We start from the raw sequence: 25128 nt of genomic DNA, 5'->3' as shown, positions 1-25128 counted from the left end.
CACACAGAGTTTCTTCTCTGTACAACGCAATACATCAGCCTGAGGCAGGGTGAGAACTCCAGAGTAAAACCAGAGCAGCTCCTCACCGTGTTATACACGGCAGGCCAATAATTTCCCTGCACATATCTCCTCTTCTCTTGCTTGGGAATACCTGCAGCATCTATCCCAGATAATCATTCTGAAGATCCAAGAAAATAAGCCAAATAAAATCCTAAGAATGGTGCCTGGTACATGCTAAGTGTTCAGTAAATGATTATTATGACTTTTATTTCTGGAGAAATATAACAAAAGCATCAGTCTATAAAAATTAGGGTTTACTCTTTTGCTCTTGTTCCCTTTTGAGAAAAAATGGCAAAAGCCCATTTCTGATGCTTTTACTTGCTGTCCTTGAAGTCAAATGCCTCTGAGATCCTCATCACAATTCTGCTGACTAACAACAATCAACACTCTCGGTAAAGAAACGGTGCTGCCAAGACGATGTAACAGAGACCAGTGCGCAGTGAATAACTAGATCAACACATGTGTATCTGGAATCTTAGCAAATATTTTGTCAAGATATATATTGTTTTCTTTCTATTGCCATTGAAGTAAGAGATACAGGCTCCACATTACAAGGAATATTTAGGAATCCAGAAGAACTCCAAGTGAGGGAAGCAGGCCATTGAGGAATACCAGCTACTGCAGAAGCTGAACACAACTCGTCTACTTTTCAGAAAATTCATCCAAATTACTAGCCTAATATATTTCTGAGTTAGTTCATTCTTGAGTTAGCAAGGAAAAACGAATACTTGCTATCTATTGAAGCTCCTTGATCCATCACAGCAAATACTGTCATACTTTGCTATAATCTCAGAACAATAGTAGTAGTAGGCAATTGCATTTCTAAGCAAGTTTTCTTTTCTTTTTCTTTATTCTGTCTTCCTTCTTCCTTCATTATTCAATGGAAGATGAACACCACCTATCTTCAAGTATGAAATTAACACCCATACTCTTTGTGCGAGGTAGGCTCTTTCTGAGCACAAAGAGGCTTAGGCTTGTATTACCTCAGGTGAGACGGGTCAATTGTATAGACAGAGAATCAACTGAACTCAGAAAACAGCTCAAAAACCACACAGTCCAGCCTCATGGTGAATGGCTTTACTGTTCAGCTAAAAAGACACTTCTCCAAGAGGAAACACAAATGGCCAACAAGTATATGAAAAAATGTTCAACATTACTTATACTCAGAGAAATGCTGATCAAACCCACAGTGAAATACCACCTCACACAAGTGAGAATGGTCCGTATGAAAAAATAAAACTGGCAACAACAAATGCTGGCGAGGATGTAGAGAAAAAGGACCTCACGTTGTTGATGGTAAAACAAACTGATGCAATCACTATGCAAAGTTGGATAAAGGTGCCTCAAATCACTAAAAATGGATATACCATTTGACCCAGCAATTCCACTCCTAAGAATCTACTCAAAAGATTTTACTTGAAAGGAAACCTGCAATCCTGTGCTTACTGCAGCACTATTTACAATAGCTAAAATGTGGAAACCATCTAAGTGCCCCCAAACAGATAACTGGATCAAGAACATATGGTATAAATTTACACAGTGGAATGTTACTCAGCAATCAGAAAAGATAAACTCATGCTATTTGTAGCAACATGGATAGATCTAGAGAGAATTACACTCAGTGAAATAAATCAGAAGGAAAAAAAAATTGGATGGTTTTACTTACAGGAGGGATATAGGAGAATCAACAAAGGCGTTGCAGGGAAAAAAAAGACAAAACTAGCAGGGAACTATAAATCACAGATATTCAGTAGGGGAGGAGGAGAAGGGATTAAAACAGGAGAGGGAAGAGCACACGAGATGCGGGTGATGGCTCACAGATGACTTGGTGGTAAAAATTTTATGGGGACTACAACTGAGAGAAGAAAGCAAACTATACAGAACTGGAAAATGATGTAAAATACATAAAGAGAAATAAGTAGAAAAAAATTCTCTACTGTTTTTCACAAGGACTTAAGTAAAGCTCTATGACTCAAGAGCAGTTCAGTGAACCAGACCTTCTGGTCCTTTAAGAAATGCACTTCTCATTTATTTCTCCTGATTCCTTTGGTCTGGTTTCCTTCACTAATTCTTCTATTGCTTCCACTTCTATTCCCCTCTCTGAGTGTATTTCCCATTCAGAACTCTCTTGGAAAGGGCACCAAAATGAAATGGCTCATCACTACAGTGTACAGGTTTGGACTGCATCCACCAGTCAGATTAAGTTATAACTTTGACTGCTGGTCTCACAAATGTGCCTGTGATTCTAGTTGCTAACCTCTGAATGTGATCACAATCAAGACACAAAATAAAGCAACTGATGATGGGCACTGTGCTTCAGGGGGGAATTACAGCAGCTGATAAATCTTTCTACTTTTAATGTATTAAGCAATGTACTAGGTATTTTTTTTATATCATTGCTCATTTTTACATCATATCATACTCTTCCCTGAGGTATAGCCCTACAGAACTATCACCATGCACCATCACCATAGTCAACTTGTGTTCTTACCTCCCAGTTTTTGGTCCCACTTCCTTCCCCACCAGTGCCAGATGCAAATAAACCTTTCTAAATATTTTACACATATATATGTGTTTTATATATACATGTCAGAAGATAAGCTGGAAAATCATGGTTGCTCCAAGTCTTCCATAGCTTCTGATTCTAATTATTGAATGATCTTATAGTTATTACCTAGGACATATTTTTTAAAGGTTTCTTTTCCTACCACTGAGTCTCAATTTTAGAATCGCAAGCTCACAGTGAGTCGGAAATGGTCCTTGTGCTTCTGATGAACAACAGATGTAAAGTGTTGATCACTTGGCTGGGGAAGACGATTTTCTTCATCCAGAATATCCAGTATTCCCACTAATTTTGCTTCAATTAAGTCTATTTCAAAAAAGACAAAATATGGTAAAGTATGTATTACACCATTTTAAAGATACATGCACAATTTTTATGATGGAAAATTTTAAAAATTGGTTAGAAACAATGTAGCCTATCCTATAAATAGTCTCTAAAAAGCTGAGAGCAGATGAATTTCATTTCAAATCTGGCAATTTATTAGAAAGTTACATCCTCTATTTAACACAAGTTTTAGAAGAACAACTCAGAAAGAAAGTGACTAATGCAGTAACCAGCCCATTTGTAAGCAAGGGTGAGAGATTAAGAAACTAAAAATCCCTATTCTTCCAGATTGCTATCTAAGTTAAAAATGAATTATGACACCCACACTCCCACTTTTATTGCTGCTATATTTACAATAGGAAAGACATGGAATCAACTCAAATTCCCAAAAGTAGATGACTGGATTAAAAAGATGTGGTACATATACACAATGGAATATTACTCAGCAATCAAAAAAGATAAACACATGCCTTTTGCAGCAGCATGGTGGAGCTGGAAGGGTTCATGCTTAGTGAAATAAGCCAGAAATAGAAGGAAAAATACTATGTGGTTTCATTCATAGCAGGAGTATAAAGGACAAGGGGAGTAAATAGTAATAATAATGAACAACTATATACTAGAGACATTTTATGGGGGTAGAGTGGGGAATAGGATAAAAAATGGGGGTAAGGAAAGTGAGTGCATGGACTATGGTGATGGCACATGGGTGATTTGGTGATGGGAAGCCCATGGAGATTACAACTGTGATGGAAAAGGCACAAAATAATGTAAAAAAAAAAAAACTATTATATTATTTAAAAAAAGAATTATGGGTGGTAAAATGAGGCATGGTAAACTGAGCTATAAATAAAAGTATTCTGATAACAGTAGAAGGATATGAAAGTGGACTGTAAAATAAATGGGAGGAGAAAAGTTTGACCCGAGATATACACAAAGACACTGAGGAGGTGAGAAAGGAGGGGTATGAAAGAAATATTGAATTGGCTTAGAAGGGTATGAAAATGCTTTGAAAAGTTACACAAATGTAAAGTAGTATCATTATTTAATACTATCTTGTCAAGTTCAAACATATGAATTATTAAATCAAAAGCTAATACAAGAGAGGGCATACCCAAAAGATGATTTTAGAGGTTGGATGGGAGCAAAAATGGAACACTGACTGCTAGCTCAGTAGAGAAAAAGACAAGTGTCTTTCCGATAAAGGTTGACAAGAAAAACAGAGACCCTGTTCTCCTAGTGCAACGTATTATTTGGATGTGGCACATGGAACTCCTGAGGTAGCTTGCTTCCAGAGAGATGTTGCTGCCAAAGCACACATAACAGACCAGAAGAGCTGTAGAACAGCAGTGCCTGAAGAACCTCACTTGGAACCTTAGCTAAACTATGAACCATCTCAGAGGAGATAATAAGCCCCTTCACTGCTTAAACAATTCACTTGCCTTATTTATTTATCCACATTTGCTGTTTAAGAAAGAAAATACTAATCACAATAAACAGAAGAAATTTTAGGAAAATTTTTACACTACTGAATTTGATGTTTTGGTAGAAAATAATAACCTTCTTTCCACCTTTACTCCAAAAATACAACCTTTCTGAAACACCACAGATTCTAGTCCCACATCAATCACAGCACTGAAAAATTACTAGTAAAAACATTTACTATATTTTCCGGTATTTCCCAAAAGTTGAGTAAAGAAATACATACCTATACAGTCCTGATTGTCCACATAATGCACTTCATTAACGCCTAAGCCTTCTTTTTGATACAGTTCTTGTTCCTAAGATTAAATAACTATAATTAAAGACATAGAAATACTGTGTGGCATGAAACAGACTGACCATTTTGTGCCATTTCTGATCATAACATTTACTGACTAGTCAGAATATAAGGCTTATACCAACTTGTTTGGGAGCTGAAGAGTCCCACAAAACATTAGGGGTTAAAAAATTCTTGCCCTTAAAGCAAGATGGAATAAAAAATTTAAAAGCCAACATATGACTGACATATGTGGAAATGTCCCTCCTGCACACAGGCACACTTTCTTGAAATATGAACAGAAAATAAGTAGAATGTGGAATAACAATTTATAAATCAAGGTTCATGTCTATAGATGTAAGTTTGTTACCTTCTTAAATTTTTAAATGGATTTTATCAACTATCAAATCTTTATCATAGATGTGTGAGCTATTCAATGGACTTAAGGTTACTGTATGTTTCAATGATTTTTCTGAATATTTAAGTATTTCCTCCCAAGAGATACACTGGACATTTTCTGACTTTGTAGAAGGTATTATCCACTTGAATCTAAACTGAATTTGAAATCTAAATTTATTTTATAGAATTTTTTTTTTTAAAGATTCATTTATTTGTGCATACAGAACTGGGGTACAGGCCAGAGGCTCAGGGGCGGTGAGAGGCTTCACCAGAGACAGAGCTGGGAACAGAATAAGCAGATCAAGGAAGTACACTGCTGAGGGGAGCAGCGGGCGGGTCAGGAGAGGTCTGCCACACCATGTGGTCACCTCCGGGGCAGGCGGGAATTGAACTCATGCGGAAGTGGCTTTAGCTTCTCAGTGCTGTGCTTTAACCCGCTGCGCCACCAGGGAGGGCCCTAAATTTATTTTAAAGAACAGTTACAAAAGTTAACATAAACTATGATAGTGTTTTCTCTTTATGAAGTTTCTAGTTAGCTGCACTGACATGAAGGGAAGAATTAGAATGTGTTCAGTGAGAATCACTTCATGAGGTAATGAAGAACTAATGTGGCTGGGTAAAACCTCTCGAATGAAACTATCCCAACTGATTAAGTACTTATTTTACCTGTTTATTCCAGCTTTGGTTTAAATGTAATATACATATAAAATATAAAAAAGCTGGAATGTGCTGAGATGCCCATAAAGATGAAAGCAGAATAAAAATAGAGAGAGATGAGTGGAGTGAGAATAGAAAGTAAAGTATGTCACATTTCAAGTCTATCCAGTGGGAGCAGAACTTACAGAACAGCTGTGCTAAACTAAGAGAAAACAGTATTGTATCCCAGCAGCCAGAAAGGTTAAGTCCAGACCTACAGAAGTCACTGAACTATTCTGGAAAGTAGTTCCTTCATTTGTAAAATAAATGGACACACTAGATTATTTCTGAGTTCCTTTTTAACATGACTATCTTCAACCAGTAAAACTTATGTCACAAAGCTCAAAGGTGAAGTTAAGGGTTTGGGCAGGAAAATACTGAAAAACTTGAACAGAATGGAGGAAATGGTAAATCTAATCACAAACAAACTGATCCAACCCCCCCTTTACTTACTCTGCATGTTAAAGAATGATAAAGTACTTTTCCTAGACTGGGTGTCAGCCACACCCATTGTTACTCACTAGCAGCAGTGGCAGGAAGTTCTTTACTGGGTCAGAAACTTACATCTGGCCAATGGCACACCATTCACAGAGACACATGAGTGTACCAGAGGCTCTCCAGATCAATGGGCCCACCAATTTTCCCAACTGTGTAAGATTCCTGCCACATACAGAGGGCTGGCAAGCAGGTAGCAAGCATGCAGAGTAAGTAGAAACAGATACAGAAGAAGGGTGGTAGATGCCAAGGTCTGGGATGAAAGTAAAAACACAGGAGGCAGTTGCAGGAACAGATTAATAGAACCAGAAAAAGCAGCAGGAGTTTGTCTAGAAAAAGCCACCAAGTAAGAGGTAATAGATCTTCATTCCTGAGGTACCTACTAGAGTTTTTATTGGGTCTCTAAGCTCCAACCGTACCATTATCACTTTTGCTATGTCTGAGCAACGGTTAAGCCAGTGAGGCCTATATCGGGCATCTATGGTCCCCTGGGGTATCTTACATTTTACCCATCAGTCAGGGTAACTGGCACAATTCTGTTCCTTGAAGTCTAAATAATTTGTTGCAGTTCTTAAATCTAAATTCCAAAGGCAATTACCTCCTTCAGGATCCTTTCATTAAAAAATTGCTGAAGTTTTTCATTGCAATAGTTGATACAAAATTGTTCAAAGCTGTTATGTTCAAAGTACTCTGAAAATATAAAACCAGAATTAAGAGTCACCATGAGATTAACTTTATGTTATAAATTTATCTTGGAATAAAATTTTATTGTATCAATGACTAATTTAAGATTCAGTAAAAATACATATAATTGCTCTAAACTCCCCATATGCTCTTATCTTAAGATTTAAATTTTGTTAGGCATTAAAGTAAGTATTAAAGATACCTTGCTCTTTCCATAAAAAAGCTATTTGTCACATGAGATAAATGTCATATAATAAAAGATATAAAATATAAGCCCACTGTAACAAATTTTTAATGTACAGGAGTTAAAGCAACCTAAGTTAAAGAACAAAAAAATGATGTAAATACACTTTAGAAGACTTTTTGTCTGTAATCTGTAAATACACAGAAAAAAAAGTGATGGACACTAACACATTTCTAAAATTAATGGAATACATTACTCTATCTCTAGGTTCCCTATAGTACTAAAATGTTAGGATTGTGAGTAGGCAGGTGATATGCCAAAGCTGGTACAGACCAGGAAGCAAGTATCTAAGACTGTGAAATCTTAAGTCAGTAATAAGTGTTTCTCTAGCTTTTATAAAAAGTTATATGGTATAAAAGGTTATGTGATAAAACTGCCCCTCCCAAAATATAAACACTCATACCTTTCTTTGGCAAAGGTAAACAAGCTACAAAGGAAGAAAATATCACTCCCACAGAGTCAGAACACCCACTTCACACTGATAAAGTCCAGTTTTAAAAAAAATAATAATCCAATTTACTCTGAGATGTTTACAGCAGAATCATTCAGAACAAAGCAGTACTCAGATTTTGGTGATATATTTCATTCCTAGTCGAATAATTCTGCATCTATTCTCCAATGTTTATCCTTAAATCTTACTAACTGGAAGGGCGATTAAATGGGAAAAGCTATCTGTTGATAATTATGATTAATTTTTACATGTAGTAATGAAGTCAGCCTGTCTGCTAGGTCAACCTGTACTCTGTTCTACACTGTTACCAGTAATTGTATTGACTTTATCCCCCTTACCAGCAGCCCAAAATTTTATCCTTATTCACCTGTATTCATTTGAGAATACAGAGACAGCCCCTAAATATAGTGCTTTTAGTCAATGTTTCAAATATTTTCAGCATTAGTGTGATCAAAACCCAGAAGCCTTTCCTTCTTTATTTTTAGCATTTGCTATTAAAATCATATTATGAAATGAAATGGAGGTAAGAGATAGAACAGAAAATACAGCCAGTGAAAGATATTATGGGAGAAAAAGTTTAAAAAAATTGAATGGAATGAGATCAAACAAAAACAAGTCACAAATGAAACTATATTTACCAAAACCAGCAATGTCTAGGACTCCAATAAAATAGGATGATGCTTCAAATGGAAAACACTGATTTACTCTGTTCACCACATGATCAAACAGATGGCTATAGACAGTCTTTGCCAAGGCATCACGAGCATTGTTTGCTTGCTCCACTTTCAGTGGCACCCTGTAAAAGAAGTATACCAATCAAAATTCTTACAGTAATATTTTATGAGTGTAGGCTAGTTACCCAAGGGCAAAGTACATATAAATATATTCAATATGAAGAAAAAAAACAAACAGTTACAAAAAGTCAATTGTGAATAGATACATAAAGGGTTAAGTAGAATACTATAAGAACTAAGAGAATTACCTGCAATTAGATAAAAAAAATCTATTATTGAGTAAATTACTTGGGCTCAAAAAAAAAAATCTACTGATCATTCTAAAAATAATGACTCATGTGAATTACATCTCATTATTAAAATTATTCTCAAAAAAGTACAATTCTGAAACATTGAAAAAACTTGTTGCCTAAAGACAAATATTAACATAATCTCCTTGTCTTTTCATAGTTGTATAAAAGCAAGCTTCTCTCTTAATGTACAGATTTCAAATTTGTTTCATGTACCATGTCTGCAAGGAACAGCTTTGACAGCTATGGAAGTCAGGGTTTAATTATATGGTAGATAATAAAGGACAGAATTTGAATCTCTCAAGAACATTAGAATGAAAAGAAAGAATCATGCAGTAAATCATGCATTTAAATCTTAGTATTCTCAGAAAATATCTGGACAAACTACAGACAGGATTTTTCCAGAACAATGAGTTAAGGAACTTACTTTATAACTGTTCCTTTGGTGCCCCCTGCTGTTGTTAGCATGACTCTTGTAGTTAAACTTACACGAAGATCATCTTGATCCAAACCCAGTAATTCAGCACAATATTCCAGTGACTGAGTAGATTTATTCTTCAGATTACAGCCGCCTAATGAAAATATATTTTAATTTGAGACTCATTATTAAGCCAGATTTTCAAGCCCTATTTCCTAGAAGTACCTCTCACTTATATAAAAGCATGGAATAGATAGGCTTATTTTTAACTTTAGATTTGCCATCATTATTAGACACTCACACTGCCAAGGTAAAAGGCAGACTCTCATTCAAGGCAGTTCATGATATAATCTTTCCAGTCTATCAATAGTAATCTGTTAACTGTTTTCACTTTTCTATGCTCCTGCAAGTAAAATATACTGGTATTGAATTATAATCCTTATTAATACTCTCTACCTTTGGAGAAATATGGTGCCTTGTTAAAATTGCAGATTCCGGAGTAATTTTAGTTCAAATGATTTAAGACAGTCTTGTGAAATACATGGATATTTCCTCTCTCTCTCTTCTGCTCTGGCTCTTGCACATGTGTGTGTACATGTGTGAGGGGTTTTATGTACTACCTCCACAAAGTCAGGACTGTTACAGAAACTCTGGCATGGAAAGGTCAAATTAAGTTCCTGGTCCATAGTCATATAAGCAGGAAGTATACACAGAGAAGCAGTCTGGCTCAAAAGCATATATCCCCTTAAACATTACACTATGGTTTATCTGCTGTTACTGAACCATCAGCATTACAGGACAGTGAATGTGAAAGTCATTAGGACTATTTCAATCTGCTCATTCACAGATCAGGATTCCTTGAAAGGTTCAGCTACTGGGAGCAAGGAGGAATGAATATGACACCCAGCTCTTACATCTACAGTCTCCTTATATTATTTACCTCTACACAGGCTACACTACCATAAAATGGAAATAATATCCTCTACCTCATTATCTTTATGAAGTTTAAATTACAATGTTTATGATGAAATACAGTATATGAAGGGTCATGCACATGTAAATGTATTTTTTAAATGTTTTTCCTTCCTCTTAAACCCTTTCATCATATGCATTTATAGCTAGTGATTGTGTTTCTCATGGACTATTTCATCACTATTTTATGAATAAAAAGAACAAGGCTCAGGAGTGTCTGATATCTAAAGTCCAAATTATTGACTATTACATTAAATTGTGCTTTTGGATATTCTTTATTGTATATTTTATATTGAAATAGCATGGCTACACAAGATCAAATATGATTCAGAGGTATAAGTTTGCACCTTTTCAGATGTATGTTACTACACCACATCTACCACTAAGATACCCATAGTCCTCACAATAATTCCTTTGATTTTTTTCAGCTCATTTCTGGGTATAAAATTTTAAAATAATATATTAATGCTGCTATCTTTTTCTCAGAATAATCAGACTTTAGCCTTTGCTAGCTGCAGTTTCTATTACCACCTTTCACCTCTATCACTGTATCATGAAAGCCAGCATTACACAAACATAAATGAATAGGTGTGAATATGTTCCAATAACATTTTCTACAAAAAGCAATCAGTTATTGAGATTTGACCATATGCCACAGTTTGGCAACCCATGTATTGATAAATCAAATTTAAGATTATATAAATTTTTTTTACATAGAGACACTTGAAATTGCAGAGAGAACTTAACTCTAAACACTTATAACTTGGAGCTATCATTCAGACATTTAAATGCTCTTTAATTTGCTTAAAGTTGAATTAATTTTCATTTCCCATTAGTAAAGTATATATACTTTTATGTACTCAATTGTCCTAATTAACAATCCAGCTTAGTCAATGAGTCAGAAGAAAATGGCAAAATGCCTTAATAGATAGCAGATGGGCCATCTCTGTGGCGCTACAAGTTAAAATGCAGCACTGTAAGCAAGCTACAGCAGCTTCAGTGTGAGTTCGATCCCCACCCCTAGAGGTGAACCACATGGCACAGCAGACTTCTCCTGACCCGCCCGCTGCTCCCCTCAGCAGTGTATTTTGTCGATCTGCCTGTTCTGTTCCCCACTCTGTCTCTGGTGAATCCTCTCACTGTCCCTGCAACTCTGGCCTGTACCCCTGGCCTGCACCCCAGTTCTGTATGCATAAATAAATAAATCTTTAAAAAATATATGTGGTAGACAATTATTTTGCTCACTTATTGGTAAAGTCTAGTGTTAGTTGGAAAATTTAACTGTAACTATAGTGGTAGTTACAGCTATGTATTCACCATAAGATACTTAAAAATTTACTCCCCACCAGTATCACTTATTTGTTTAAAACCGGACTCATGATGATTACTGACAGTAAGATTCACCATAATACAGGATATTCTAGAAACTTCAGGGTATTGACCAAATTATAAATAAGCAGATTCAATTTATATGTAACAAGGAAATGAAATAATTTCCAATTTCACTCTTCTTTAAAGCAAAACAAAAACAAAGAAACCTGAAGTGTTGCCAGCTTCCTCAAAATCAATATTTCCAAGGTGCAAGACACCAGCTACTACTCGGAACAGATCAAGCTTTTCCGCATCATCCAAACCAATCTTTTTCATGGCTGTGCACATTCTAATGAAATCTCCATGGTCATCTAACAGTGGATCTTTCAAAGAACCTGCCTTAAGATACTACAAAATAAAAACAAGTCAATTAAATGGCCTTTACATTTAGTATATTAAAACAACCATAGAAGGTCTACTAATGCACTATATAACATGCAAAAATAAAACTGTGTCAACAGAAAATTTTTAGTATTCTCACACATTCAAAAACTGAATATATGGACAAAATGTACACAGGATCTATCTGCAATATTTCCTTCATCTAAATATGAATCTATTATAAATTTTAAGTGATGATTGAGCATTATTCTTTAGTTACAACGTACCTATTAATGCACCAATATTCAGCAGCAGTAAATAGTAGAAAGGCTAATAAATGTTTTTCTAAGAGTTATTTTTTAAATCTTTCTGTGTAACTGTATATATGGTATGTTACTAAGCACTATGCTTAGTTCAAGAATTTATGCAATGACTGAAAACACTTCAGAAAAAAATAAAGAGAAAAATCACTTTCTTCCCTAAAAGAACTTGCATCTAAAGCAATCATTTCTTAAAACTACAACAAGCTCATTAAAATTGAAGCAACTCAGGCCTAAAGAAACCAGAAGGAGAAAAAATAAAAGTTTCTGGGCATGGAGATTGGGCTAGGAATTTTCCAGAATTTGAGACTGAATTAGCAAAATTAAACATTAGGTAACAGAGTATCAAAATAATTGGCCATGAAGGATGACTCAAAGAGACATTTTTCCTCCAATTGTCAATTTGGCTTTGCAGCTAAAGTTGTGATTACCTTTCTACAAAACTCTTTAAAATGTTTAATTATGCCTGAGTGGAATTTCTGGAAAATCTCTAAAGAAATTTACTTTTATTCTTAACAAAAAAAAGCAAAGTAAACAATTACATGCAGCCAAAACTAACAGAAAACATCTACCATGTAGAATTTTTAGTCTTGTATTGTAGTTACTGCATTTAAAAATTGTCTAATCAAATGACAGACTAAAAATACTACATTGTCTTAAAAATTACACATAGCTTAAAGACATTCAAAAGGATCTAATTAGTCAAAATGGTCACCTTATCCTCCTGGTAAAGACAACATAAAAAGTAATTTAAACATATTAATGAATCCATTGTTCACATATATGTACATGTATATAATACATATAATCCATAATATAAATAAGATTCCTGACAAATTATGCAGACTCTAGAATCAAAAGCAGTACATTTTTTTTCCTCCTCAGGAGAGTACAAAGTACATGTTCCCCCTTTTGAAGAGTAAAATCCAGTTTCTTTCCTCTCTGCTCAGTTTTCCCAGGCCTAAAGGCCCTATGTATTTTTTTTCTTCAGAGGAACTGCAAAGCCCACGTAAGAAATGTCTCTATTAGCTTAGTGAAAGTGATACAATCTCTATATTTTAATGATGCTTATAAAAAACATAAGGTGACAAAGGAACATATCATAATAAATTTTGTCACATCTTATTGTTCCAACTATGGCTGTGGCATAAAGTTTATGGTTTCTAATTCAGACATCTGTGTATAAAATGACAGATAAAATGTTAACCTAAAAAAAAATAACTGTAGGTTCATCTGCTTAGGATTCAAAATGAGAATTTTTACTTAATTCTTGTTGTTTTCTATGAACATATAAAAAACAATTTATCTCACCCATATTGAAAATGTCATAAAAATCCAACTCACAAATGCAGTAGTGTTAAAACTTGAGTATACTAAAAATATACTTAAGTATTTTAAAAAGATAATATAAACTAGTATTAATACTTAATTCTAATTTAGGTCATTATTTAAGTTCCCTGAATAAATAAAATTAATTAGCACTCAAAAACATAGGAACTTAATGTTTTGAAAATAATACTAAATAGTACAATCATATCTAATTAGTCCTAGAAATACAACAATTTAATTAAAAAGATCTATATATACACTTTCATAATATTTCAATAATGTTTTAAAGAGAAATACAACACTATATAAGCACTATTTGCATAATAATGCTTACTCTATTTCTTGTCCCAATCCAGTGGACAATAAATTACAGATTATAAAAGATCTATTTTATACTAAATACCAAGTGGTTATTATGACAGTAAATTTCAAAAAGGTTAACAATAAATAATTCTCGCACAATTTAATGCTGTCATGCTGAGAAAAATGAGAAAAGAGCAGGACATTGAAACTAGCCAAGAAGAAACAGAACTTGTGACTTTGGCAGATACCAACAGAGGCATAAAGCATTTCACTGTGAGAAAGGTGTGGATTTGCAGCATTTTGTTTTTTAAGTACAGTCCTAAAAATAGGAAAAATTATTTGGGTTCCAAAATAAAAAACATAATATCTCCTTGAGCATATTTTTTTTTATTTAAAGTTTTAATTAAATAAAAAAGTCAAAAAAGTCTACTATACCTCAGGACTTTTTCGGTTCTGTAAAATCTGTTTGTCGGTTTCTTTGTTAGCAAAGTACCTAGTGCAGCCTCGGTTTAAGTACTATGATTAAAAAAATTAAATATAATTAATAAATGATTCATAAGAAAATAATACAGGAGAAAACACAACTTATCAGATATTGCTAATCATAAATATTTTCTAAATATAACCGTGGTATAATTTAATTTCTCAATTGAAAACTGTTACTTTTTCTTAAAAGATTTTTTTATTTCCCTTGTTTTGTTGTTAATTTTTACTGAGCTATATAACTGGCATTTAACATCATATTAGTTTCAGGCATACACCCAATGATTCAATATACACTGCTTAATAATTCTAATTAACATCCCTTACCATGCATAGTTAAAACTGTTTCTTGTGGCTATTTCTTTATTTCATATGTCCTACTAATAAAACCAGGGGTCTTAAAAGTCCTAATTTTTGAAAGCAGGATAAGTCAAATAATTAATATAAAAACCAAATACCATAAGGTTTTCCTGTGCTTAAAGCTTTTAATCTTTTCACTGTCAAATATCTTATTTAAAATAAAGTTTATAAGTACTACAGGTAATAACGATTATACTATAAAATATATACTCACATTGTGGCTTAATAATTAACAAATATTATCTTTGAGTTGCTTCATGTATGGCTTTGAGAATCAGTTCTTCAAAATGTATTTATTGACAATATTGACTATATATAAATTACAATATTTGGTTTATTAACCATCATTATTCAAATCACAACTTCAACTTTTATCTCCAGTTATTTATATTGCTACCCAGGAGTCTTTTAAAGATGAATAATTTTCATCAGAGAGCAGGGGAAACACTTGAGAAAAAAATAAAGCATGGGCCTCAGAGACTCAGTTATCCACATGGGGGGAGAGGGAGGGATAAGGAAGGAAGTATGTGTGGAACAAGATAGGAAAATTTTAAAAACATCCCAACTGCTCTATGATTTCACTTTATCTTGGCATGAATTCTAAGTCAGAACGCACTACCACATCATAAAGGTACCAAGAAAAATTATAGTAAATTATAAATGATTTGGAGATAACATTTTAGATGATCAATGCTTCTATCCTTCCCCCTCTATTATAATGACAAAGTAAAATAAAGTTAGAACCAGAAAATTAAATGCAGTAGATTTTCTTTTACCCTACATTCTTTGGGGAAAAAATAAAAGAGAAGGGGAAGTAACACACTGGTAAGCATTTTAAACTAATTCAAAAAAGAGCTCTTTTGTTTAGTAAGATTATAGTCTAAACACATAGACCCAAATATTGTCTTTGCTTTATCCTAACTCTTACCTCCCCAACTGTTTTGTTAAGTATTTGGCTTTTAGACCTATATTAAACCCAGGAAAGAATTTTTTCTTCCAATTTTTCCATAACTAGAATGCTACAATTCTTCTTGCCATTCATTTCTTTCTATCCAAGTTTATATGAGGCTCTTTGCATGATTATAACAAATACTTCCATATAACATGCAAAAAAATTTTAGACAATTTTGAAAAATGCAACCATCTTACAACTTTTATTTTCTAAAATACATAGTTAATACAAATGCTGTTACATGGGTATAACTCTGTGATTCTTTACATACTAATTTGGATAAAGCACTGGCCAAAAAATTTGAGGAAGTTGTTTTTCCTAGGGTAAGATTGTCCTTTGGTTTATCCTTACCTACAAGTTAAAAGTGGATGTTTAAACTAGAGCACACTCTAATGAAATAACAAATACAATACACTTTTATTTTAAGGCAGAGTCATTTGGCTGAAGGGATCTAGGGATGTGTGCATGCATATCTGAGAGGAACAGCCAAAACGCCAGTTGCCTGTGGGTGAAAGGTAATGCTGTTTCCCTACTCTTCTCTCACCATCAAAAAGAATCTCTTGTGAAAGAAAAAAACAAGCATTTCAGTTCACAATACAAAAGCAGGAAACTCTCTAAACTGATAAGGAGTTTAAGTAGCTGTCTTCTTAAGGTGCCTGCCAATATGCCTGGGAAGCCTATTCCATGAGAGACACAAAAATTATGGTCCTGGTCCCACGCGGAAAGAAATGCTAAATTAAGACAAAAGTATTTACATCATCTTACCGTCATCAACTCAGTATTGAAAAGTCACATCAATACCAAGTTTTATATTATTCACAATAATTTCCATTCTTTTTCTTAATACCATTTAGAGAAATACCTCTTCTTTCATAAGGATAATGAGGGCAACTAAGGCAAATTACAATTAATTTGCCAGTCCTATATAAGTTTGGACATTTTCAAAATAACCAAACAGCTGCAGTTATTAAGCATCTTAAAATGAAGTTTTAAGGTTTCTGAATATAAATTAAAAAATGCCACTTCAAAAAAAAAAAGATATTGCTTCAGTAAAAAGCAGCTAAACTGCAAAAATACACACACTGAAGATTAGTTCACATGCATGACTCTCAAGTGGGGCCATCCCGTCCAGAGATGACTACCAAAACAATTCAAAGAACTTACTCTTTCCTCTGATAACTACATATCTCACAGAAACATAATCTCCTGGCTGCAAATTTGTAAATTATACTACCCCTCTCCAGTCACTATCTGCAAACTTTATTGGCTTGTGATTCTTAGTGCTCCTTATTTTCCTTGTACTTTTCTTACCCAACTTTCTGTTTTTCTCGGACAACTCTTCCTCTGCTCATTCCCTTCAACTCCAACATCTGGATTCCGTACATGCTTCTCTATGTTATGCAAACACCCTAGAGAAACTCATTTAATCACAGTTACAGTTTTAACTACCACCCAAGTACTGATATCTCCCACAATTCTCTAGCTCTGGCACTGATCTTTAGATTAGTATTTACAGCCTTCTCCTAACTTTTCTACTTAGATGACCCAAAGGTCCCAAACTAACTCATCTTCTAATCCCGAAATTCCATCTGGCCTCAATAATGTTATCTACATCCACACAATTACCCAAGTCAAATTTGGGAAAGAAAATTATTCCATATTCCTTCTCCTCTCTCCAAGTACTATCAGTTTTACCTCCTGATTGATCACACATCCCATATTATGTACAACTCAGGCTAAACCAAATTCAATAAATAGGTGCTGTTACTTCAACTATAGCTATAGATTTCTAACCAATCTACCTACAATTTCAATTTCTATCCACCCATAACCTACAAAGTTATCTTCCATATTAAAACCAGACTATGCTATTTACTTATGGAGAAAAAGTAAATTACTTTATATTGTCAGCTATTTTACACTTTTGCAATTTCGATCATTAAACACATTTATACTATGAAAGAAAAAAAAAACACAGACTATGGCAGCCACTCCTCTGCCAACCTGTGCCTGTGCAAGTGCTTCTTCCCACCCACTCTCCCTCTGCAGAGCAGCAACCTCCTGCCTGCCATGTCCTGGACCACGCTGGGAATTCTCTGCTCTCACCTCCCTCAGGGGAAGCCGCTCTCCTAGGACCGCCTGGCTGCAACCATGCAGGTCTCTTTCCCTGCAAAGCCGTCCCTTTCAGGGCAGCTCTTCTGCTCACTTGCACTTATCTAAGTGCCTTACCCTCTCCTGTCTCTTTCTAAAGAACTTACTCTTTAAATATAAATAAAACCAGACTATTACAGGCCCACTGTCTACTTAAAGCCCTTAAGAAGTTCCCTACTACAGAAGACCACACTCTATAACTGCACTTCTCACTATTTACTAACTAATCCTTTAAGCTGTTTCTTGCCTTTGTCCATTTTTTATATTTATCAGGGATACAGGTTTCCTCACTACCTGAATGTAGACTATTTTTTCTTCATATAATTTGGTAGGTTATTTTGAGGACTGTGAACACTCTAAAAAAATCCATATAAATTAATGGTAATAGCATTAACAGACCCAAAAAATAACCTACCAAATACGAATACCCTACTTTTGGATAATATGGGAAACCATCTTTGCATTTCTTTCTCAACACTTTAAATTCTTCAAGGATTTTAATCAAGCATCAAGTGTTCCAATAATCTTTCCTTAAGTCCCCTGCCTGCCCGGGTACCTTATGCCTATCTCTCTCCTATCATTTACCAGTTAGATGTAGTAATCTTTTTAACCTTGGCAAATGCTAGGCACCCAACAGGCAAGCATCAAGTATTTGCTGTTGGACAGATTTAAGGAAGAGAGTCATGCGCCCTTCATTAATTCAGTAGTCAAACTATTTTTTACAACTAACGATAACTTTAAAGCTAGTATCACATAACTATTATAAATTTATTGAGTTTAAATTGATAAGGAATTTAACATCTATTCTTTTACCTATCCTGTATGTACCTCCTCATAGTAACATAATAGCTAAGCAATAAACTTCAATACAAGTTAAGATAAGCTGCATACAACTAAGTATCAAAATCCACTGAAACTAGATTTAAAATGTAAAGCAATTCCATTTGTAAAAATTGTGTGAAACTTCTTTCTCTCCAACCTACCCGAAAATTATCTGGGGAGCTCAAATGAAGTTTTTCCCTAATATCTTCAGAAGCACCAGCACACAACCTGTAAAAAATATGATAATTCCTTTCCTCTTTTCCTTGAACACAAATCCTAGACTTCTCTAGAAGATAATGGGAAACAAATCCTCCAACGACTGAACTCTGAAAAACAAAACAGAGAGAAAATATTAAAAGTATAATCTAAAATGCTAAATTCTTAGCATTTTAATAATAATCATCTATCATAGAGCTACAATATTCATCAAATAAAAAGAAACATAAGTAAATATAAATAATGTAAACAAGAGTATTTATAGAGATCAAAGAGGAATGTATATAGATTTCTACAACTATCCAAAGTAAGAGAGAAAATTAAGACTTACAAGTTAAAACACAATACTAATTCTATCAAGACCTGTGTTCTTTTGAGATATTCTCCCAAAAGTATCACCCTAAAACTCTCTCACCTTTTCATTGAAATGTATTTCTACAAATTTTCCAAATCGACTGCTATTATTGTTTCGAACAGTCTTTGCATTTCCAAAGGCCTCTAAGAGTGGGTTAGCTGTTGAGAAATGAAAATATTGCACAAAAAAATCAGCATGAAGCAAAATTTTAAAATAACAGACAGAGCATGTTGCTTAATTTCATCAGTTTCTCAATAATAGGTCCCCCTACATTTTTACTGATGATCTACTGGTTTTGTTGAAGAATTTAATATACTAGGTGATATATGCCAACAAGTATGAAAGTCTTTATATCAAAAAAAGCATATTATTAATGATCTTATTCCCAACAACCAATATTCCACTAAGAAGCCCATCGAAAGATTTTTATGTCTGGCTAGTTAACATCTACTCTTCTCCAGTAAAAAGCTGAAAAAACATGTGGAATTGTACTTCCAACTTTTCTCAAGTGTAACACACTATATATTGCACAGTACTCATTCTCATGGTAGAAACCGGTTAATATAATATCCAATCACTGAGTGTGAACTTCAGAAAGTGAACAAATCAGAAATAACAAATTAGTCCTTTATTAATTTAACCCATACTTTATTAATGAATTCAATTTTTTAAAAAGAATTTATTCAATTTTAAAGGTGAGTGCATCAATAAAGACACTACTGTGAATACAATTTTTATGAGCACTTCATGACTGAGTATGTGACAAGATCACAGTGAGAACTGTAAGTAAATCTACAAAATTATCTATATCAAGTAATATGAAAAACTGTAGCAATAAAAAAACTTAAAAATATTTACTACAGTTGTACTGTAGATTCATCTACATACATTATTTTATATGTAACTGAAAACATGCATAAACATACATAAGCATACTAGCTATGATCTAACAAAATGCACGAACACAAAAGGCTTCAATTAATTTTTGTTCATCTAAAAATTTTCTTTAAAATGCCCAAGATTAAAATATGCACTCAGGAAATTCTGAAATAAATACTCATTTGAATATTATGTAACTATTTTAAAAGATAATATATTGCCTTTTGGGACAAAATGGATGGCTCTTGAGGTTATTATGAGAAATTAAGTAAGTCAGAAAGTGAGAGGCAATCTGTTACCTATTTATTAAACTTTTTACATCAGTTTTTCATCTGTCAAGTAGGGATAAAATAGTATCTACCCTTATTCATGAAGATTAACATTAGAAAACAGACTTCAAGCAAATCACAAAGTGTAACTCACCTCACATATGACTATAACTTCATCATTATTAAAGTATTTACTGCCTGTTTAGTCGGGAAAGTGACAAAGGGAGAAGGAGAATGCCAACAGAAGCCTAAAACACCTCAAAAGAACTATAAAACGAACATGACTAAGACCCACAGAATCAATGGAAACAACTCAAAATCAGCCAAGAAGTGGCAGAGGTCAGACCACACAGATCACTGCAGGGAATGCTAAGATCTGGGGTTTTACTTTGACCACTATATGAAGACATTAACAGTTTTAAAACAAGATATCATCCCAACTTCTATACAAAGAATGGCTACAGTGGAAGCAAGAATATAAAAGGAAATACCAGAAAAGAAATTAGATACAGGAGGAGAGAGTCAACATAACAGAAGTAGAGTAATCTCCAAACTGAGCTCCTACAAGACTTTCCAAGGGGAATGCAAATATTGATAGCTAAAAGAAATCAATTTACAAAAAAAAAAGAGCAAACTAGTGTTTTACCAGAGAGGAATGGGGGAGGAAGGTGGGTTAAAAAGGGGCCAATTGTACGTTGAATTATGGGAATAGGCTTACTGGTGAATATGATGTATTATAAACAGATGTTGATCACTAATGTATGCCTGAAATGAATATAATACTACACTCAATGTTCCTTCAACAATATATTTCTTTTTAAATTTTTTTTGAAGATTCTTCCTTCAAAGAATACTCATTTGAAAATGATTTCTCCTGACACAACTCATTTCCAAATAACCCTCTCCCTCTCTGCTTTTTTATAAAATGATAAAAACATAACAAACAGAAGACCAGAAAACTTCCTGTATTTCTTTCACTCATATGATAGATATTTTTGGAATTTATGTGATGGGGTTTGGAATATATAAAATATCTTGTCCTCTTAGCACTTACATGGGTGAGGAAGGAAAGAACAAAAATTAAATAAAGGAGAAGATCATATTTGAGCAATAATTTGTAGGAGATAAGTATCTTTGGGATCTTTGGGAGAATATTACAGACAACTGAGAGAATATTCCTAACTTTAAGGAAATAAGAAACCTTATTTTTTAATTGAGGTAAGGTTAGTTTACAACACTGCATATCGTTTCAGAGTTACAGATTCACACCTTTTTAGATGTGTGTTACCACATCAACTACCAAAACTTCCACAGTCCTGCACCATATCACACTGGTCCCCTACCACTGTGTCCCACTCGAAATGAACAATACCTTCAACAATTCTGTCATCAATATCTTGTCCTGTTCCATAGGATTCAGTAAGATATCTGTTTAAAATAGGAAAAATATTTACAAAACATTGCCCACATATTTATAATGTTACTACAACTTTCACACAAGTAAAAAAGGATCACTGTCATAACTTTTTACTTAAAATTACAAATTTATCTTTAAAGGCAACTACCGAGTTATATATTTTTAAACATTTAAAATTTTACTTGGATTGCCTTTAGCGATCCAAATGTAAACCAGCATCACTTTTAAAAGTGTTTTGGAGAATATTCTGAATTTAACCAACAATTTGATTTTAAATACACCATGCATTTCTCACAGGACTATTCATCATCTACATTAGACTCCAATCTTCTGTAGTGACCTAGTAAGTCCAGCTTTGCTAGGTGTGAAAGAAATAAGGTGATCCACCACTGAAAAGCAGAAGTCACCACTCTTAATGTTGTTACAGTTAAACATAAAACATGATGGCACAACTATTTGCTCAGCACATTTCAAAACAAAAAGTAATCTTTGATTTACAATCTATGTTTACATCATAAGCTCATAATTTGTTAATTTTTTGTTTACTCTCAAAATTGTATGTTTACTATTCTATACAGAAGAGGAAGAATAAGGAAATTAAACACTAGAATTCCAAGATGATTTGGAAGCATTAGTTTAACCAGAATTGTATATACCTAACAGTGAATAAAAAACACTTACATAGATTTTATACAACTCTGAATAGCACATACAATTGCTTAACAATTGTAAATTTTTTCAAAAAGGGTGTGCCATGCAAAAATCGACCAGCTACTTAAGACAGTGAGAACATGTATGAAAATTCAGAAGGCAACTTGTGGTAGCATAGCTTCATTACTAGAGGGATATCAATAAGAATATAAATTGAGGAAACTGAACTACACTGAAAACTATGGCTCTGTTGTATTTTAAGATGCTATAATTCTAAACAAAATGTAGTTTAATATGATAGAAGCAAAGTGGATATACTGAGAGCAGGGTTGTAAGAAGATGGAAAGGTCAACTATTATAAGCTAAAGTTAAAATAAAAGGTTTCAACCACAGTCTGAGAAAAATACTGAGAACAGAATTGTAAGGATGAATTTTGAATGAATCATCATAGTTTCCTTTGCCTGACCAAAATAGGTCTGCTCTAGCGCCCTAATGAAAACAACACATCAGAGCAGGCTGTCAATACTCTGTGGTTTAGCTGTTTCGATATGAGGTGTGTATCTGCAAAGGGATAGAGGCCATCCTCTCAAGTTAATGTAAAAAGAGTGGAAATAGCCCCCTCAATGATGAATGAATGAACAAAGTATACCACACGTATACATATATATGTTTGTACACACACACACACACACATAAAATAAAATTATTCAGCCTTAAAGAAGAAGGGAATTCTCAAGGTTTTATGTTGTTTTTATTTTTAGAAAGTTGTTTTCACTGAAGTCCAGGTTCATCTCAGAATAATCTCATTACCTGTACTGATGGATTCTCTGATCCCTCACAGTAAAAAAATTTTTTTCACAGTAAATTTCATGGTTGTTTTAAATAAATTAAATCTGTCTTCTGGGACAAAAAAAAAAAAAAGGAAGGGAATTCTCACACTATGCTGTAAGAATGAAACCTGAGGATGTTATGCTAAGTGAAATAAAAGTCACAGAAAGACAAACACTGTAGGATGCACTGGTATGGGATATCGAGAGCTGTTTAAAACCACAGAAGCAGAAAGTAGAGTAGCAGTTGCCAAGAGCTAGGATCAAAGAGAAATGAGGAGCTGCTTAGTGGGAAGGAACAATGTTCGGTTTTGCAAGCTGGAAAATCCTAGAAACTGGCTGCATAACTATGCAAACACACTTAACATTACTGATGAGAAAGAGTGAATATAATAATTTTTAAGTTACAATTTTTATCACAATTAAAAGAAAAAAACTCAACCTGTTCAAATTATTCCAGGTTAGCTCAATATTCCTCACCTTAGAACAAATTTTGTATTTTCTGTTTTGCCAGCTCCTGATTCTCCAGATACAATGATAGACTGACTCATCTTGAGCACCTTCATATCTCGAAAAGCCTTATCAGCTAGGGTCAAAATAATATATTAATAATGAACAATAAAGTATATTGAGTAAATGGTAATTCATTTACTATCAAAGAGTACTTACAGAAAATACAAATGCATATTTATAGTTAGCAAAATTTTTAAATAAAGTCATTCAATAGTGTATGTGCATTTACTAAATGCATTTACTATAATTGGTCTTCTTAATGACCTGACAGCTAAGTAATTTGAAATCCAAATAAACAATCCTTTTGTTAGTTTTCATACTATGAGCTATGGCTCAGCTCTTAATACCAGAGCAGGTCTGCAGAGGGATAAAAAAATGTTCATCATGCATAGTTAATGAAGTCCCCAGAGAAAAACAGAAGTAATGAGCTTCCAAGTAAGAAATCTGGCAACCAAAAATTCCACTGGAGAGAAAAATACATAATTGCAAGAGAAATCTGTGTATTTTTTCGGTTATATTATTATTAAATTTACATAGGATTTGTAAGCATTTCAATGATAGGCAAAATTAATTTTCAAAATTTGTAATTGTGAATATAATTTTTACTATATTACATTCAAACAAATGCCTTCAGTTTTAAAATTACACAGAAAAGTTGAATATAATTTAATTCTGTGTGGGTGATCTTGAAGTAATTGTTAACTCAAAATTAGGATCTGATCAATTTACTCCTAGAAAGCAACTATTTCTCACATTAATATGTGCTAGCCATACCAATGAAAAAGTCTGTACACATGACTTTTTACTCTAAGCTCCAAAGACAAAACATGTATCTATTCTTTCTTGACTAATTAATCAGTAATCTGTCCTACTCACTTTTGATAAATCACTGCAAACAACCGAGTTTATTTACATTTTAAACATGCAGCTTCATCTACTGATGGCCTTGTTCACATTCACGTTCAAAAGATTCTGTACTATAATATTTTGTTTGCCGACAGAAAGCATAGCAATGCCTTCAGTGCTTCTGAGACCAGTCAATCTGCTATTGTACTGGGCTTGCCTGACATATTTATTCTGCTTAGTAGTATACAGTACAAAGATGAAGGAAATGTGAATGTGAAGCTTGGTTAATCAGACACACAGCCATGAAAAGAAATAAACTACACTAAGAACTAGTACCAATAACAAAGGTCATCCTCTCACTGCTGGTTATGTCAGGGTACAATGGTTGACTAATTTAAGAGCTGGTGCTGTGGCAAGTGGGCAAGTCAAATAACTCCATGTCACCTATTCTTAGAACCTGAGAAAGGCAAAGACAGATTCTGCTATCTCCCACACAAATTCCCCAGAGATATGAAGTATATAACATCTTCAATTGTTGGACATATGTTAATTACAAAATCCTAATGCAAAATAAGACATCATGGAAGTCTGCACTCATAGCTCACATCTAGCTCAAGTAACACATTCATAAATGATAATCTGGGTAACTGCAGTAGG

The 25128-nt window shown here is 33.8% G+C and overlaps 1 protein-coding gene across 1 annotated transcript in view; it reads right to left on the bottom strand.

The window, feature by feature from the left end:
* Nucleotides 1-25128, bottom strand: part of MYO6 (myosin VI) — a 114994-nt gene that overhangs the window by 33716 nt on the left and 56150 nt on the right. Inside the window, exons 6-16 of the mRNA XM_004673635.2 lie at nucleotides 23593-23698; nucleotides 21590-21645; nucleotides 19130-19227; nucleotides 18660-18824; nucleotides 14166-14246; nucleotides 11625-11805; nucleotides 9124-9268; nucleotides 8311-8468; nucleotides 6892-6983; nucleotides 4653-4725; nucleotides 2802-2929 (exon numbers count right to left, since the gene is read on the bottom strand). Coding sequence (XP_004673692.1) covers nucleotides 2802-2929; nucleotides 4653-4725; nucleotides 6892-6983; nucleotides 8311-8468; nucleotides 9124-9268; nucleotides 11625-11805; nucleotides 14166-14246; nucleotides 18660-18824; nucleotides 19130-19227; nucleotides 21590-21645; nucleotides 23593-23698 — 1283 coding nt within the window. The remainder of the gene's footprint in view (nucleotides 1-2801; nucleotides 2930-4652; nucleotides 4726-6891; nucleotides 6984-8310; nucleotides 8469-9123; nucleotides 9269-11624; nucleotides 11806-14165; nucleotides 14247-18659; nucleotides 18825-19129; nucleotides 19228-21589; nucleotides 21646-23592; nucleotides 23699-25128) is intronic.

Source organism: Condylura cristata, unplaced genomic scaffold, assembly GCF_000260355.1.
Source record: "Condylura cristata isolate star-nosed mole 26May11 unplaced genomic scaffold, ConCri1.0 scaffold00001, whole genome shotgun sequence".
In the NCBI taxonomy this organism is placed as follows: Eukaryota; Metazoa; Chordata; class Mammalia; order Eulipotyphla; family Talpidae; genus Condylura; species Condylura cristata.
The sequence above is the reverse complement of the archived record's forward strand: the minus strand, read 5'-3'. Positions and strand labels throughout refer to the sequence as shown.